Raw genomic sequence first — 18,999 nt, 5'->3', positions numbered from 1 at the left:
TCCCCTCCTAGGGATTTCCCAGGTGCTCCTCCACTGCACCTCCTGGTGAGCCAGGCAGTCCTCGTCACGGCCTCACCCGCATTACCAGCAGAGGGGGGATTCCTATTTCGGATCCGCCCGTCGCTGCTTCCAGCTCTGGGGCCCCCGTTGCTCACATAATACTGCGGGCGGCTACCAGGCCAGGAATCCTCTTCTCTGTGGGTTCCTTCCTAGGAACAGGAAACCAACTGAGGGAGCGAGGGGGACCGCCCCTTTTATCTCTCTGTAGGTTTCCTGTTCCTGGGGGCGGATCCCCTCTCTCAGTGGGTGCTGTCGTGGCGAAAAGAAAAATAAGAAACGTTGTATTATATCTTATTAGAGAAATCTTCTTTCTCCTCCTGGACTAATCAGTCATTCTCAGTTCACCGGTAATATCTGTCTTCTGTGAATACATATTTTTCCTATTACGGAGATAAAAGACGACAGTTGGTGCTCATTAAGTTCTATGGAGAACCGTACCTGTGGATTCAGGAGAACTGGCAACAGAAAGTGTCTGTCTCTAGCTCCTCATCACTCCATAAAGTTTTAAAAGCACCAGCTGTCATCTCCTATCTCAGTAATGGGAAAATGTCTTTACTGAATGCAGATTTTACCCATGAACACGTAATGAAGGATCAGACCAGCAGGAGAAAGAGAAAGTTTCCCAAATAAGATACATCACAAAGCTGCTTATTTCCACATGTACCATTGATTCATGGAATGAAAAATTAAAATGATAATTACTCTATAATTCACAATCTGCCCACGTAGGAAATAAATTAAAAAAGTCTATTACCAGTACCGTTAAATTCTAGCACAACCAAGTCCCCCGGGAGTAGGTGACTATGATCAGCAGCTGAGGGTCTTGGCTTCATGGAGGAGAAGGCCTTGGGTTCTTCTGAAGGCTCGTCCTCAATGTCTTCCTCAATGGAGTCATACTCCTCAGCAGAACTCTCCCTGCTGCCACGCTGTAGACGTAAGCTCCGCTCCAGGCTTTCTCGCAGGGCCTGTAAGGTACAAGACATGGGCTCAATTATTATACATTAGTTAATTAGTTACAAATCATAAGGCAGTGGGGTCTTTCTGCTGATTGCCATATATTTTACACACACACCGTATATTGTACACTACAATCATGCCGATCAGTAGGTAAGTCCTAGGCGAGTCCTCAGTGCCCTCTACTGGCTATTGAAGTAAATATAAAGTGAACTTTTTTCACACTTCCACCAGAATATGTCCCACAAGAACAAGCTGAATTAATATAAAGTGGTTCCACTTAATAGCCAGCTCCAAAAGCCTCTCCGATCTGGAGCAAGACTCGGCAATATTCTGCAGAGTCAACACGTATTCTTCCAAGGCAACAATTGGTTTTAGGGGCTCCCGGCAGCAGGACATCCCTTATCTTGTCTTCGGGGGACCCCACTCTACAGCACACACAGATGACACTACGACGATGGTGTAATGTATAACCGGGTGTCCGCTGTTACATCACGCTGCCAATCTAGATTACGGCCATGATAACGAGCCAGAGTGCTTACACAATGTGCTGCTGGTTGGCATTGGTTTGGTGTCGCACAGGGGCTTTCCTCAGGTTTTTATTAGAAGCTCAAAAAAAGGGGTGATCCACTGGAGATATAAAAATGGATTTTCTAACAAAGAACAGATACTCACCTATGGCCAATGATGAAACCGTCTCTCTTCCAGCTCGCGAGTCTATAGTCAATCACATGATCACACCACTCCCTGAAGAAGCGTGTTGGGGGGGTGGTGGTGGGGGGGGGGGAACGAGCAGCGCTCATGGACACTTCAGGTTTGTAGCCCTGTATTATTTCATCATTATATTAGTCTGACCCATCTTGTATTATGAAATAATACCCAATTTATTATTGGATTATGAATGGATCACTATAGTACTTACTATGCTCTAGCACTTCATTGATTTTTATAAAGATATTTATCCATTTATACCATCATTTGTGTGGTAATCCTTAAATCAAGGCGTTTCGATAATGTTCCAATTTTCAGACCATTCTTCATTAGTTACGTATACATTTTTTCCCCAAGCTGTATACAGTCGTTGTTTTTGGTGCGCTGCACTCCTGCGCCCCCAGTTTCTCCATGTTGGGTTTTTTATGGCTTTACTTTCCTGTGTGCTCTACTTTACACCTAATAAAGCATAATTCTGAAGTCTATACATTGCGGTGGTGTGCTGGACGCATATAGGGGTTTCTAATCACATGATCACAGTCCGTGTCCCCCCCACTAGACTCCGCGGGACACCTTCAGGCAGGAGACACTGGCAGTGGAGTGGCAGGGGTCTGGTTGGGGAGTATCTGGTTTTTCACCACACATGGCTGAATTTTATTCTAAATCATGTTAAGAACTAAAACAGAATTGTAATACAATAACGCAACACACCGTAACGTCACCGGCATCCAGCAGCAGCCTCTTCTTATTGCCTTCTTTACTGTTCCCACCAGGACCTGGAAGAGTCTACAGAATATTTTTAAATTAGTTGAAAATGTATTATATTATAGAGACAAATAAAACATCATACCACCCATTATATCTGCGGCCACGTCTGTGCTGCTAGTGCATGATCTGCCAACTGTTTTATATTGGGTAAGAGGTGACATGGCCCCTTGGTACAGACGGCAGCCGGCTGGGTGTGTGCGTCTCGGCTGACCACTCTGATGCTGGTCCCAGGTGGCTTCTCTCTGACTGACACGTCTCTCCATATACACTCACATGTCAGCCTAGAGGAACGAAGCAGAGAGAAGCCACCCCGGACCTGTCTCTGACCGGACAGCTGAGAAGCACAGTCCCCAGATGGCCAAAATATGTCTATTCTGAGACGTAAAAGAAATATACAAGGCTGTAACAACTCAGCCAGAGTCTGATTCATACTTAGAAAATTAGGAAGGGGAAAGGGAAATTTGTGCTCACCAAAATAGTCCTGTAAGCCAGTCGTGCCTAGGGATCAAATGGCTGACCACCATGTGTTGCAAACATGAAGAGAGAAGGAAGATCCGGCACTGGAGACTTGATAAAATCCACGATAAGTTTTATTCACATAATTTCATGATAAAACCATAAAGGAGAAAACAGACCCCCCACGCCTGACGCGTTTCGAACCTTACACCAGGTTCTTCCTCAGAGACATGAAACAAAACAGTTCACAAAATGATTATAAACATTCCTAATCAGCAGAGGGACTCCACACATGTGTATAATCAAAGAGGCAGACAACTAAGCCCTCAAATCACTGGTGGAGTCACTCCCTTGCAAGAAGAGAGAAAAAAAAAAAAAAAAGGAAAAGACCTATACAACAATGGACAAGACATAGAATAAATAAATATAAAGTAGATATGACAGGCTCAAACCCCAACTTAGGTGCTCTGGGAAAAAACAAGACTAAAGTATAGGAGTAACCCCGGCACACTAATAACATGAAAGTAAAGTCTTCTCAACGACAGTCTTTAATTGTTGTGATTTTATTGATTGTGAAAAAAAAGGGTGGTGTTACAATCCAAAAAAGGGTGGTGTTACAATCCAAAAAAGGGTGGTGTTACAATCCAAAAAAGGGTGGTGTTACAATCCAACGTTTCAGCTCTACATCTCGAGCTTTCATCAGGGATATGACTAGATCCTTGGTTTTGAGGTGTGTGTATAAGTGGTATAGGTTTGCCTTTGTAATCCAGCTGCTGGAACAGTACCTATAGTAACCACGATGTGTAGGGTCAGCACGTGACTCCCGTCCTTGTGTCCTAAATCTAGTCAGGTGTGGAGGAGGCCAGCCTCCTCCACACCTGACTAGATTTAGGACACAAGGACGGGAGTCACGTGCTGACCCTACACATCGTGGTTACTATAGGTACTGTTCCAGCAGCTGGATTACAAAGGCAAACCTATACCACTTATACACACACCTCAAAACCAAGGATCTAGTCATATCCCTGATGAAAGCTCGAGATGTAGAGCTGAAACGTTGGATTGTAACACCACCCTTTTTTGGATTGTAACACCACCCTTTTTTTTCACAATCAATAAAATCACAACAATTAAAGACTGTCGTTGAGAAGACTTTGCTTTCATGTTATTAGTGTGCCGGGGTTACTCCTATACTATAGAATAAATAAAAACATGTGCAATACACACGTATAAATGCATAAATACATAACAACTATCAAATGACAAACAAAAAAAAACAAAAAAAAAAAAATATAACGTGTGTATTGCACATGTTTTTATTTATTCTATGTCTTGTCCATTGTTGTATAGGTCTTTTCCTTTTTTTTTTTTTTTCTCTCTTCTTGCAAGGGAGTGACTCCACCAGTGATTTGAGGGCTTAGTTGTCTGCCTCTTTGATTCTTCTGAGGAAGAACCTGGTGTAAGGTTCGAAACGCGTCAGGCGTGGGGGGTCTGTTTTCCCCTTTATGGTTTTATCATGAAATTATGTGAATAAAACTTATCGTGATTTTATCAAGTCTCCAGTGCCGGATCTTCCTTCTCTCTGATTCATACTGCCACCAGTCAGACATATAACATACTTTCCTTGGCCATTGATCCAATTTCTAATATATGGTAAATTTTCCTTTTTAAATTCCACCTTATTGCTACGAGTGAGAAATCTGACGCTAACCTAGCCTTCTTGAATGTACACTAAAACAAAGAATGTCACCAACTTGGCAAAACTGGTATTGTGAGACTTAAGGTACTAGCTATTAATCCCGTTCTGCATTTTTTATTGATACATTTATACAGTGCCTGCAATAAAATGGCGCTGGAGATCGCGGTATGTGTACGTGCTGACTCCAGCGCTCTTTTAGTGAAGACACTGGGTCTGCGAATTCACATACACAGTGTCGTCAACAAAATGGTGCCATAGTGCGGCATGCACTGATTCCGGGGCCAGCCATTCGGACAGAAGGACACATCCACTGTATGTATGTATGTATGTATGTATGTATGTATGTATGTATGTATGTATGTATATATATATATATATATATATATATATATATATATATATATATATATATATATATATATATATATATATGTGAGTTCATTCTGTAAGACACATTATTATAGAAAAAAAACTAAGGGTTAACACACCCGAAACACGTAGAAGGGAGGATGGCCTTCATTTTGACTTGTGTTTCCCATGGTTCTACCTTTAGGCCATACAGTTTAAAGATTTTATTTTTGCACTGAATTGTTAATGTCACCATTAAAGAAAACATTTTATGAGTTTGTGAAGCTGGAGTCTCTGCATTGTCAAAGAAAGTCAATACCACAGTCTGTGATAACTTACCTCATCATTCCCATAATGGCGTGCAGACTTCACATGGTCATCGTTGCTTTCCTCATCATCATCTGTGTCAAAATCCTCAGAGTACTTTACATTTGGGCCAATGTGCAGTCGTGGTCCAGCTTCAGATTTAATGTCAACGGAGCTCTAAACATATGGCGTGCAACAAAATTGAGCTGTAGAGGTCACTTACGTGCAGTACAGCACATATATCACAGTATACGTGACTGTTTACAGCCACCAGCCAAAATCCATCAGTAATTAGAAAGCAATGCTGCCACTTAGCGAAAAATAATATCAGCTGGTTCAACGGTTGGCCTATAAAAAGGTGTCTCATTACCAAGGTGCCACACAAGAAACATCTCATGATGGGTAAAACCAGTGAGCTGTCTCAAGACCTTTGCAACCTTATTATTATACATTTAGTTTCACTTTGCCAACTTGTGATGTAATGTGGGTTTGGTGGCTTGGAAATTACAAGCTACTACCTGACAGGCTGGGGGACCTATGTCTATGGCTCTATTATCGGGCAGAGCAGAAAAACTCAAAAAAGCGACTCCTGCGGTCTTGGCAAAGACTCCACTTGCAAAGGGTAATTCAGAAAGTCTACTGGGGCAGCAGCATCCAGGACACAAGATGTGCATGTGACAAAAGGAATATAATGCTTTGTCATCTGCTTTAGGAGAGCTTTGCCTGAAAAACAGACATGGTTGGGAGGGGGCTGCAATCTGGGCCGGACGGCCCAGTAACTAAGGACTAAGGATGCAAGCAAGTTTTAGAAAGACATTTTCCTGCCAAAAGAGTGGTCTATCGTCTGAAAAATATGATATATTATGTAACTGCTTAACATATAATCAACATATGTGACCTGTGTAATAGGGTATGTTACGTGTGTGTAAATATGTACTTGTAAAGAGAACTGAATGTAGAGAGGTTTCATAGAAGCAGTGTCAATTTCATTGATTCAGTTCTAAACACTTAGCTAAAAGAGTCTCCAACGTACAGGGAACACTGTCTATGCTGTATCTTCTATGGGAGTCACAGAGCTAGTGCAGCACAGCGCAGCGCAGCAAAGCACAGCCGCTCCCGAAGCTTCACCCACAGTCTAGATGGATTTTCTACACTCAAAGGGAATAAAGGGATAAGTCTTTAAACTTCTCCCCTGTAAGGATTTAACAATAAGGTTGTTAATTAAATCTTAATATATGAATTCAGTCTTACCTGTATCCACGCTTTCCTTTGAATCTTGCCAGGGGCAGTACGATTCCGTCTCCCAGGAAGAACGGAAAATCCATCATCTACAATAAAGATGGAGCAATCCTAAAAGTCAATATTGACCCTTTAACTAGCCTTGACAAATAGTTTAGGATAAAAAACTAAGCCCGAAATGTTATTTCCAGACACGTCTAAATGAATGCATGTTTTGCAATTGCCCCTCATCAGTGCAAAGTAAGGGATCTGACTTAGCCAGATGAGATGCCTAGGACAGGGTGTCTGAAGAGTTTACAAGACGGGCAATATGCTCATGGTCAGGATCTCTCGTCACGTGCCTTGCAGCAGCAGCAGTTAACAGCAACGATGGCAGCGCAGGTTCGATTGCTGCGGGTACAGGCAGATGTAGGCGGTGTAACAGGGTCAGTGCGGGGTTGAGATCTCTCTGTGCACTGGTTTAAATACTAAAGACTTATTGATATATAATATGAAATCTAATCTCAGCCCAATCCCTACATGTGCCCGCTTACATGCATCTTGGAGGAAAGCATCACGCGCAGCCTCAACATGACCAACACTCACCTTTGGCCTTTGGCGTTTTTACGCCTCCTCTGGCTAAATCCTGTGTGCTGTACTGTTTCTTCAGATCAGCATTTGCTCCATTTATGTACAGAGAAAATCCTTGTTCCAGATGTTCCAGCTTAACGCGTGCCGGATCCTTTGCTCTGAAGTTATTCAGGATCCTAAGAACAGAATTGATGTCAGCTCAGCAAAACATTACTGTACACAGAGGAGGCCTGCCGAGCCCCAACCATTACCTCGTCTATACCCACGAGGCGATTAAGGCTGCCCAAACCACGAGCAGCCTAAATCAGAGACAGAAAAAAACTGTATAAAACCGAGAGCAGTCACTGCTTCTAGGATGGATAGAAATACTGCAGGAGGAAAGTGACAGCACTATTGCCTGTCCGTGCCATCCTGCTGCACTCAGTCCCATGGCAGGCTGCTGCCAAGTGCTGCACTCGCATCCTGAAGCACCGGAGAAAGGGAGAAAACCAGCTATATGAGCGACTGAGGACCTAACGCCAGAAAATCACTTATTCTTTGCAATGTATGTTAGAAAGTATGTATTGGAATTTCTACTGTAAAATATAATATACCTTATAAAGAAAGGTAACATCTAAGTACAGAAGACAATTTCCAATGCAGACTGTGCTGCAAATCTGCAGAAAAAACCTACATATGTGACATGCATGTGCGGCAGCTGAAGCCCATGTGTGGTGCGCAGCAGGAGCCCATGTGTGGCGCGCAGCGGGAGCCCATGTGTGGTGCGCAAGCGTTGGCAGAAATTGGCACAGTTATTCCATGGATTTCACAATATGACTGTAAAAGGGTGAAATCCACTAGTCTATATGTAACACATCAGCATCACAATCAACTAAACCACAATCTGAGCTCTGGTCACTTAAGGCCCTTGTGCATATTAGATAAAAATTGGCCAAAGAAAGTCAATGGTCCAAACATATCACACATTATAATGGTCAAAATTGGATTTTTTTCAACCAATAATGCCACCAGAGCTTCTCATCAGCCAAAAAAAATCCAACAAGCCCAACAAATATTTGGAAGGATTATGAACGATCATAAGTCGTACATCTAGCCAAACAAACAAAATAAATCAAAGTTAAAACTGGAGAGACAAAAAAAAAAACGCAAATAGGTTTTTACCTGATGACCAAGTGGGGTAAATATTATAGTTCCGCTCACCTGATGGAGTTGTGACAGTCACAACTCCTATAGAAGCAAGTGAAGGCTGCAGCAGGACCACCAAGGATATACGATGCAATGAATGAGGAATATGGTGGTTCAGAGTCCGCAATGCCCAAGGTTCAACAATACGATCACACAAAGTTCAAGTGAAGCATGAATGCGGTTTATTGTCAACACATTTCATGGTTTCCAAACCACAATGATCATCATTGTGGTTTGGTCCTGATGAAGAGGTTTGGAAACATTAAAACATGTTGACAATAAACCACATTCATGCTTCACCTTTGTGTGTGATCGGGTCTTTGAACCTTGGCAGAGCGAACTCTGAACCACCATATTCCTCATTCATTGAATGAAACCGTATCAGATTGCTTAGTACAAAATTTACTACCAGGAACATACAGTGGTTGAAATAAGTATTGAACATGTCACCAATTTTATAATTAAAGCTCTTGGACAACTCTTCTGATAATTATGCCTTTCACTCCCTTGTCTGTAATCTTGCGGGAAGCACCGGGTCGTGGCCAGTTTATGGTGAAATTATGTTCTTTCCACTACTGGATTAGGACCCCAACAGTGCTCACTGGAACCTTCAGAAGTTTAGAAATTCTTCTGTAGCCAATGCCATTAGTATGTTTTGCAACAATAAGGTTGCAAAGGTCTTGAAACAGCTTGCTGCTTTGGCCAATCATGAGATGTTTCATGTGTGGCACTTTGGCAATGAAACACCATTTTATAGGCCATCAGGTGAACCAGCTGACATTTTTCACTAAGTGGCAGGATTGCTTTCTAACTACTGAGAGATTTCAGCTATTGTCACGACGTATATGACCTATTATTATGGGCTGTGAGGCAGTGAGGGGGATCATATGTGAGGGTCGATATGTGTCCCCCAGGATGTAGAATGCCTGTGAATCACAAGGAAAAATAAAAGAAAGAGTGGCTTGGGTCCAAGTAGTGACTCAGTCAGATTTTTAGGAAAACCAGTCAAGGGCTTTTATTTTTAAAGGGTTCTGAAGTTTTGGTAGTGGGGCGAACCCCTCTCTCCACTCTGGATTTTGGAAGTGGCTGTATGGCCGCAATTCCATTTAAAGTCTGTTAATTTTTTTCTTGAGTATGTCAGTTTGGAGTTTGCAAGCTGTAGAGCAGGAGGCTCTGTGCAACCCAAGTCTGTGTGGAGCTAACAAAGAGCCAGGAACTTTAAGGCAGCTGACACACCCAAGAGACACAGCGGTGCCATTGTCCACAGCAACAGGTTCTGAACACGGACTAAAATTTTGTGAAAACCTGTCTGCGATCCGGAGGATATCACTCCTGTTAAACAGTGTCTTTATTTTCAGACTCGCATCCCATCTGTGGCACTGCAGCAACCCCATTGCACTACAGAGCATACAGGTAATAGAAATATTAAACTAGTCCTGCCTGTATGCCTCATATTAATGGTCTTGTTGCTAAGTAAACGTATTTTTATTTCCTTATGCTAATGATTTCTTCCAGACTCCGGGGCATGCGGTGCCTCAAAGAAATTCCTGCTTCCTGTCTTCAGTGTAATTAATACTAACCCCATCCCATGCACATCAGTTCTGGTGCCGGAATCTCACACCTGCACTACCTCAAAAAACCATACCTCTTCCTCTTTTCTATGGGCACTTAATTCAGGAATCTTCTGCGCAGGCGCTGGCGATTTCTGCTCCAGTGACCTCCAGCGTGTGCGACAATAAGGTGCTCTCCCCACTTCCTCCCTGCATAGTCATTGCTATGTACACATGGTTCCTAGCGATGACCATGCAGGGAGGAAGTGGGGAGAGCACCTTATCGTCAAGAACACCAGAGGTCACTGTGAGTCGCCGGTACCTGTGTAGTAGAAGATGCCTGAATGCAGTGCTCATAAAAGGGAGGAAAAGATACGTATTGTGGAGAGAGTGCAGGTGCGGGATTCCAGCGCCACAACTGATGCGCATGGGGGTGGGGGGGGTAGTATTATTATGAAGATAGGAGGCAGGGATTTCTTCCAAGCACCGCACACCCCAGAGCCTGGAAGAAATCATTAAGATAAGAATATAAGATTTCTCAACAAGAAGACCACTAATATCTAAAGGTCTTTCAACGTCTTTTAATTTTCTTGCCATAAATCTGTATTTTTTACCTAAGGCCTCTTTCACACTTGCGTTTTTTACAATCAGTCACAATCCGCCAGGTTTTGAAAAAAAAAACGGATCCTCAAATTTTTTTTGAGGATCCGTTTTTTTCCCATTGACTTGCATTAATGGCGGATTGTGACGGATTGCTGTCCGTTGCATCCGTTTTTTGTGAGGATCCGCCAAAAGTTGCTGTCCGTCACCATCCTCAAAAATTTCAAAACGGAGCTTGTAACGTTTTTTCCTCTGGCGGATCCTGCAAACACTGATTTAACCCGGGTGCCTGCCTGTCTCTCTCTCTCTCTCTCTCTCTCTCTTCCCGGCCAGCGATTCCTTCCTCTCTCTCTCTCTCTCTCTCTCTCTCTCTCTCTCTTCCCGGCCAGCGATTCCTTTAAATTTCTTCATTTTCAGGATCCGTCTGAAAACGGATCCTGTAACATCAGTTGAGAACGGATCCGCTTGTCCGCCTTTTTGGCGGATTATAACTGATGCAAAAAACTGAAGATCGGCCATCATAGGTCACCTCCTGTGGGGTTGGCCATAGGCATAGATGACAGTGGGGTCTGCACCGCTCACCTATCTTCAGATGTTGGATGGGTTTGAGGGACTTAATTCTTTCAGCCCTTTTCTAGACATTTGCCGATATGTGTTCTCACCTGTTTTTTTGTTGCAGATAAATTAAATATTCATCGTGTTTCTCATCAAAATCTTTCTGATTAGCTGGTTCATTCTGCAGAAAAAAAAACCCATGAAGATGAATGAAGGCCAAGACATCAAGACAATGAAGGACATCGTTTGCTCTAAATTAACTTACACAGCTGACATGAGCACATTGCCTTAGAATCATAGAATCGTAGAGTTGGAAGGGACCTCCTGGGCCATCTGGTCCAACCCCCTGCTCAAAACAGGATTCACTAAATCATCCCAGACAGATAACTATCCAGCCTCTGTTTGAAGACTTCCATGAAAAGAGAACTCACCACCTCTCGTGGCAGCCTGTTCCACTCATTGATCACACTGCAAAAAGTTTTTTCTAATATCTAATCTGTGTTTCCTCCCATTCAGTTTCATCCCATTGCTTCTAGTCTTTCCTTGTACAAATGAGAATAAAGATGATCCTTCTACAATGTGACAGCCCTTGAGATATTTGTAGACAGCTATGAAGTCTCCTCTCAGTCTTCTCTTCTGCAAGCTAAACATTCCCAAATCCTGCAACCTTTCCTCATAGGACAGGGTTTGCAGACCGGTCACCATTCTGGTCGCTCTTTTCTGAACTTGCTCCAATTTGTTGATGTATTTTTTAAAATGTGGCGCCCAAAGCTGGACACAGTACTCCAGATGAGGTCTGACCAAAGAGGAGTAGAGGGCAATAATGACTTTACGTGATCTAGACTGTATGCTTCTGTTAATACATCCTAGAATTGCATTTGCCTTTTTTGCTGCTGCATCACACTGTTGACTCATATTCAGTCTGTGATCTATTAGTATACCCAAGTCTTTTTCACATGTGCTGTTGCTTAGCCCTATTCGTCCCATTCTGTGTATGCTTTTTTCATTTTTATTGCCCAGATGTAGTACTTTGCATTTTTCCCTGTTAAAAACCATTCTGTTAGTTGCTGTCCACTGCTCCAGTTCATTTATATCTTTTTGAATCCTCTCTCTCTCTCTTCTCTAGTATTAGCTATCCCTCCTAGCTTTGTGTCATCAGCAAATTTAATCAGTTTACCATCAATTCTTTCATCTAAATCGTTGATAAAGATGTTGAACAATACAGGGCCCAGGACAGAGCCCTGCGGTACCCCACTTGAGACATTCTTCCAACTGGATGTGCAGCCATTTATGACCACTCTTTGGGTCCGATCACTTGGAGTGCTCGGTCTCCTACCTGATCATAGGTCTGATTTTAACACCTAGAAGACAGGCCATGTCTGTTGCCTCCACCAACAGGATAACACACCCAGAGGACGGGCCATGTCTGATGCCTCCACCAATAGGATAACACACCCAGAGGACGGGTCATGTCTGATGCTTCCACCAATAGGATAACACACCCAGAGGACGGGCCATGTCTGATGCCTCCACCAATAGGATGACACACCCAGAGGACGGGCCATGTCTGATGCCTCCACCAATAGGATGACACACCCAGAGGACAGTCCATGTCTGAGGCCACCACCAACAGGATAACACACCCAGAGGACAGGCCATGCCTGATGCCTCCACCAACAGGTTAACACAAACAGAGGACAAGCCATGTCTGATGCCACCACCAATAGGATAACACTCCCAGAGAACGGACCATGTCTGAACCTCAACCAATAGGATGACACACCCTGAGGACAGGCCATGTCTGATGCCTCGACCAACAGGATAACACACCCCGAGGACGGGCCATGTCTGATGCCTACACCAATAGGATAACACACCCAGAGGACGGGCCATGTCTGATGCCTCCACCAATAGGATGACACACCCAGAGGACAGGCCATGTCTGCTGCCTCCAGCAATAGGATGACACATCCAGAGGACAGGCCATGTCTGATGCCTCCACCAATAAAATAACACACCCAGAGGACAGGCCATGTCTGATGACCAAACCAATAGGAAGAAACACACAGAGGACAGGCCATGTCTGATGCCTCCACCAACAGGAAAACACACCCAGAGGACGGGCCATGTCTGATGCCTCCACCAATAGGATAACACACCCAGAGAACGGACCATGTCTGATGCCTCCACCAACAGGATAACACACCCAGAGGACAGGCCATGTGTGATGCCTCTACCAACAGGATAACACACCCAGAGGACAGGCCATGTCTGATGACTAAACCAATAGGAAGAAAGTAACACACAGAGGACAGGCCATGTCTGATGCCTCCACCAACAGGAAAACACACCCAGAGGACGGGCCATGTCTGATGCCTCCACCAATAGGATAACACACCCAGAGAACGGACCTCGTGTGATGCCTCTACCAACGGGATGACACACCCAGAGGACGGGTCATGTCTGATGTCTCCGCCAATAGGATGACATGCCCAGAGGACGGGTCATGTCTGATGCCACCACCAACAGGATAACAGGAGACTTTCTTACAGACGGTTGACATTTTTTAGGTTATGCTCACACTTGAGGTTTGACATTCTGTTTGTCGGTTTCATTTTCCTGGACACACAATATTAAAACAGATCTGTTGCATAACTAATGCAAAAAAATGCCAGAGCAGGGGGTGTAAGAGATACTGCAAAGCAAGAACGCTTAACAAAATAAAAATAAAATATTAACACTTCTATCACTTAAAATGTAAAGTGAATGAACAAAAGAAAAATCAAAATTGAATCAATATTTAGTGTGACCGCCCATTGTCTTCAAAATATCAATTCTTCTAGGCAGACATCATACAACGACATCAGGGAGGCGTCTAATTAGCTATACATTTATTCTGCAGCAGGTCAACAACTCCAAGCATACAGTGAATATCATATAGAACCATCTTCAAAGTAAAGAAGAACAAGGAGTCCTGGAAGTGATGATACGGCCCCCACAGAGCCCCGATCTCTACATCATCCAGTCTGTCTGGGATTACAAGAGACAGAAGGGTTTGCGCAAGTCTACATGCACAGAAGATCAGTGGTTAGTCCTACAAGGCATCTGGAACAACCTCCCTGCTGAGTTCCTTCGTAAACTGTGCAAGCGTAAGTAGAGGAACCGATGCTTTGTGGAAGAGAAAGGTCACCTCTTATTGTTTGGAATTTGATGACTCTTTGTTCGGTCACTTTATTTTTTTACCAATAATCAAAACACAAAACTATTAACACTTCTATATCTGAAAGCATACTTACTTTGCAGCATTTTTTCCCCACACCTGCCTAAATCTTTTGCACAGTACTGTACTTATGGGGGGATTTGGAGTCCAGTAATCATTCCTAACGAGGGCTTTTTGGCTGCAGACTCATACAGACAGCCGGTGATCAGACTCTAGGACCGACCCCTGACTCTCAGCCCCAGGGATTTACAGGAATAATGTTCTAGAAAGGACCTCGTCCCACCGACCGACACACATCAATCTGCTCCAGAGACTAATGAGGATGAGCACTTACCACACTGCTTGGCTTAGATCTGCATTGTTTTCTTTTATCATTTCCCATGGATTTACCTGCAATCAGATCACAAAGATTTTAGACAAAAAACACAACATCTGGTCGTCAAGTTTGTGTCTGACATCTTGTAAAAACAGACACAGGAGACAAGCCCTAGATATAAAACTGCAACCGTAAGGGGTGACTCAATGTTATATATGTGGGGATTCAGAGAGTTATGGTATACAATGGAACATCGGGGTGCCGGGCCACAGGAGCCAAATTCTATGGGGGAGCAAACGCTGAACTCCCCACAGCCCCATCCAGACTGGCAATTGATCCAGTAGCAAGCCACAATTCTTCTAGGACTGTGCCCCCCAGCTAAGAGAGTAAAGCAGCCAGCGGCATCTCTGGTGCCGCTGATTCCTATGCAGAGCGAAGCAGTAGAGAGGAGCCTGGACAACCCCTTTAATACATTCCAGTTCCCTGCATTGGCACCGAGCTCTGTATTTCTGTGTGAGACCATCCTGGTCATCTTTCCTATCCTCTCAGACCTGCAGGTACACTGTAACCAGCCCCTGGGTGTACACACAGAGACCTGCAGGCACACACTGTAACCTGCCCCAGGGTGTACACACAGAGACCTGCAGGCACACACTGTAACCTGCCCCTAGGTATACACACAGAGACCCGCAGGCACACACTGTAACCAGCCCCTGGGTGTACACACAGAGACCTGCAGGCACACACTGTAACCAGCCCCTGGGTGTACACACAGAGACCTGCAGGCACACACTGTAACCAGCCCCTGGGTGTACACAGAGACCTGCAGGCACACACTGTAACCAGCCCCTGGGTGTACACACAGAGACCTGCAGGGACATACTGTAACCAGCCCCTGGGTGGACACACAGAGACCTGCAGGCACACACTGTAACCTGCCCCTGCATGTACACACAGCGAGACCTGCAGGCACACACTGTAACCAGCCCCTGGGTGCACACATAGAGACCTGTAGGCACACACTGTAACCAGCCCCTGGGTGTACACACAGAGCCCTGCAGGCACACACTGTAACCTGCCCCTGGGTGCACACACAGAGACCTGCAGGCACACACTGTAACCTGCCCCTGGGTGTACACACAGAGACCTGCAGGCACACACTGTAACCTGCCCCTGCGTGTACACACAGCGAGACCTGCAGGCACACACTGTAACCAGCCCCTGGGTGCACACATAGAGACCTGTAGGCACACACTGTAACCAGCCCCTGGGTGCACACACAGAGACCTGCAGGCACACACTGTAACCAGCCCCTGGGTGTACACACAGAGCCCTGCAGGCACACACTGTAACCTGCCCCTGGGTGCACACCAGGAGACCTGTAGGCACAAACTGTAACCAGCCCCTGGGTGCACACACAGAGCCCTGCAGGCACACACTGTAACCTGCCCCTGGGTGCACACACAGAGACCTGCAGGCACACACTGTAACCAGCCCCTGGGTGCACACACAGAGACCTGCAGGCACACACTGTAACCAGCCCCTGGGTGCACACACAGAGCCCTGCAGGCACACACTGTAACCAGCCCCTGGGTGTACACACAGAGCCCTGTAGGCACACACTGTAACCAGCCCCTGCGTGCACACACAGAGACCTGCAGGCACACACTGTAACCAGCCCCTGGGTGTACACACAGAGCCCTGTAGGCACACACTGTAACCAGCCCCTGCGTGCACACACAGAGACCTGCAGGCACACACTGTAACCAGCCCCTGGGTGCACACACAGAGACCTGCAGGCACACACTGTAACCTGCCCCTGGGTGCACACACAGAGACCTGCAGGCACACACTGTAACCTGCCCCTGGGTGCACACACAGAGACCTGCAGGCACACACTGTAACCAGCCCCTGGGTGCACACACAGAGACCTGCAGGCACACACTGTAACCAGCCCCTGGGTGCACACACAGAGACCTGCAGGCACACACTGTAACCAGCCCCTGGGTGCACACACAGAGACCTGCAGGCACACACTGTAACCTGCCCCTGGGTGCACACACAGAGCCCTGCAGGCACACACTATAACCAGCCCCTGCGTGCACACACAGAGACCTGCAGGCACACACTGTAACCAGCCCCTGGGTGCACACACAGAGCCCTGCAGGCACACACTGTAACCTGCCCCTGGGTGCACACACAGAGCCCTGCAGGCACACACTGTAACCTGCCCCTGGGTGCACACACAGAGCCCTGCAGGCACACACTGTAACCTGCCCCTGGGTGCACACACAGAGACCTGCAGGCACACACTGTAACCAGCCCCTGGGTGCACACACAGAGACCTGCAGGCACACACTGTAACCAGCCCCTGGGTGCACACACAGAGACCTGCAGGCACACACTGTAACCAGCCCCTGGGTGCACACACAGAGACCTGCAGGCACACACTGTAACCTGCCCCTGGGTGCACACACAGAGCCCTGCAGGCACACACTATAACCAGCCCCTGCGTGCACACACAGAGACCTGCAGGCACACACTGTAACCTGCCCCTGGGTGCACACACAGAGCCCTGCAGGCACACACTGTAACCTGCCCCTGGGTGCACACACAGAGACCTGCAGGCACACACTGTAACCAGCCCCTGGGTGCACACACAGAGACCTGCAGGTACACACTGTAACCTGCCCCTGGGTGCACACACAGAGACCTGCAGGCACACACTGTAACCTGCCCCTGGGTGCACACACAGAGACCTGCAGGCACACACTGTAACCTGCCCCTGGGTGCACACACAGAGACCTGCAGGCACACACTGTAACCAGCCCCTGGGTGTACACATAGAGACCTGCAGGCACACACTGTAACCAGCCCCTGGGTGCACACACAGAGACCTGCAGGCACACACTGTAACCAGCCCCAGGGTGCACACACAGAGACCTGCAGGCACACACTGTAACCAGCCCCTGGGTGCACACACAGAGACCTGCAGGCACACACTGTAACCAGCCCCTGGGTGTACACACAGAGACCTGCAGGCACACACTGTAACCAGCCCCAGGGTGCACACACAGAGACCTGCAGGCACACACTGTAACCAGCCCCTGGGTGCACACACAGAGACCTGCAGGCACACACTGTAACCAGCCCCTGGGTGCACTCACAGAGACCTGCAGGCACACACTGTAACCAGCCCCGGGTGTACACACAGAGACCTGCAGGCACACAGTGTAACCAGCCCCTGGGTGCACACACTGTTCGTCACTGGTCGCAGATACATGATGGGGCCATTCACCCTTTAGAAGAAGCTTCCTGCTCGGTGGATCACCAGTACAGGTCTGTGCACAGCTCCATTCAGCAGAGCCTGTGGGGTCTGCAGGGTCCAGGGGGCGATCAAGGCTCCACACCCGGGATCTGACACCAGAACAACAACCCGACATCTGCTCGCACCGATCGTCACGATCAGCAGTTATGATGCCGGTCTGTCCCGTCAGCTGGGGAAGGTCCCGGTGCTGCGCAGTCCCGCCCGGCCCCAGCAATGCTCACTCTACTTCTCCTCATCTCCGGGGTCACTGCCGCAGACCATGGAGCCCCGCGCCACCACTTACTGTGCATCATACAGACCGACCGAGCCGCCGCTCATGAAGACACAACAGATTTATCTGTGCTCATATGTTTTCTCCGGTTACCTAGTTGCAAACTACCAATACCAGACGGCCACTTTCAGCAGCCAATGACAGCCGTCTATCCCAGGGGCCTTAGCAAATCAGCCAATCACGACCCTGTTTTCTTTACATCAGCCAATGGTAGCTGAGCCTTTCGGTTGTAGTAAGGACGTCTGATCCAATCACTGAGCTGGCTGATACTAGTCTGTGAGAGTTTCTTTCCTCATGTCTGCGCTTCCGGGAGCTCACACCGCGTCAACGGCCATGATTTCGGAGCCTTCCTTTTGTTGTTACTACAGCAGTGTCCCCGACAAAATGGCTCTTACTGAACAGACAGTAATAGGATGAGCACAGCGGCCTCTGCTGACGGAACAGTATCGCTAGTCTCTCAGTTGTATTCCGATGAGGGGTGATCGCTGGGTGGTGGTGGCCGCGGGACCGTGACATGGAGGTGCTGGAGGCTGTCCTGGATGAGGTGGCCCTGGAAGGACTGGACGGCATCACTGTGCCGGCCCTGTGGCTGCGGCTTCAGGATCGGGTTCCTCCTTTCCCTCTTGTGCTTGATGCTGTCACTAAGCAGTTTATATGGCGATCTCTGGTGTGTCATCCTGAGCTGCACTTCTACATGCTGCCCACAGAGCGGCGCCCTCTTGTGATAAGCAACAGGTCAGTACCAGATACACTGCAGTCGCAGCCAGTCCGGTCAGGCGACAATCGTCGTCTATCCGGCCAGGTGGCAGCCATCGTCGTCACTCCGGTCAGGCGACAGTCGTCTTCGTCGTCCCTCTGGTCAG

The 18,999-nt window shown here is 46.8% G+C and overlaps 2 protein-coding genes across 5 annotated transcripts in view; one reads left to right on the top strand and one right to left on the bottom strand.

Moving 5' to 3' along the window:
• KATNIP (katanin interacting protein) overlaps positions 1-18,263 on the bottom strand; it is a 268,939-nt gene extending 250,676 nt beyond the window's left edge. For 2 of the 4 annotated variants that reach the window (XM_073542765.1, XM_073542769.1), the window contains exons 1-8: positions 18,149-18,263; positions 14,556-14,611; positions 11,109-11,182; positions 7,127-7,287; positions 6,554-6,630; positions 5,336-5,479; positions 2,437-2,511; positions 815-1,025 (exon numbers count right to left, since the gene is read on the bottom strand). In XM_073542765.1, coding sequence (XP_073398866.1) covers positions 815-1,025; positions 2,437-2,511; positions 5,336-5,479; positions 6,554-6,630; positions 7,127-7,287; positions 11,109-11,182; positions 14,556-14,611; positions 18,149-18,158 — 808 coding nt within the window. In that variant the 5' untranslated portion in view covers positions 18,159-18,263. The remainder of the gene's footprint in view (positions 1-814; positions 1,026-2,436; positions 2,512-5,335; positions 5,480-6,553; positions 6,631-7,126; positions 7,288-11,108; positions 11,183-14,555; positions 14,612-18,148) is intronic. The other 2 variants (XM_073542766.1, XM_073542767.1) reach the window with 2 other exon arrangements.
• Positions 18,264-18,528: 265 nt separating this feature from the next.
• The window catches only part of GTF3C1 (general transcription factor IIIC subunit 1), a 91,463-nt gene continuing 90,992 nt past the window's right edge, over positions 18,529-18,999 (top strand). The window contains exon 1 of the mRNA XM_073542764.1: positions 18,529-18,871. Within this exon, the coding sequence (XP_073398865.1) occupies positions 18,651-18,871 (221 nt within the window). The 5' untranslated portion in view covers positions 18,529-18,650. The remainder of the gene's footprint in view (positions 18,872-18,999) is intronic.

This window comes from Dendrobates tinctorius, unplaced genomic scaffold, assembly GCF_039654945.1.
Source record: "Dendrobates tinctorius isolate UK_male_01 unplaced genomic scaffold, ASM3965494v1 ptg000129l, whole genome shotgun sequence".
NCBI lineage: Eukaryota > Metazoa > Chordata > Amphibia > Anura > Dendrobatidae > Dendrobates > Dendrobates tinctorius.
This window is presented reverse-complemented; position numbering and strand designations above follow the sequence as displayed.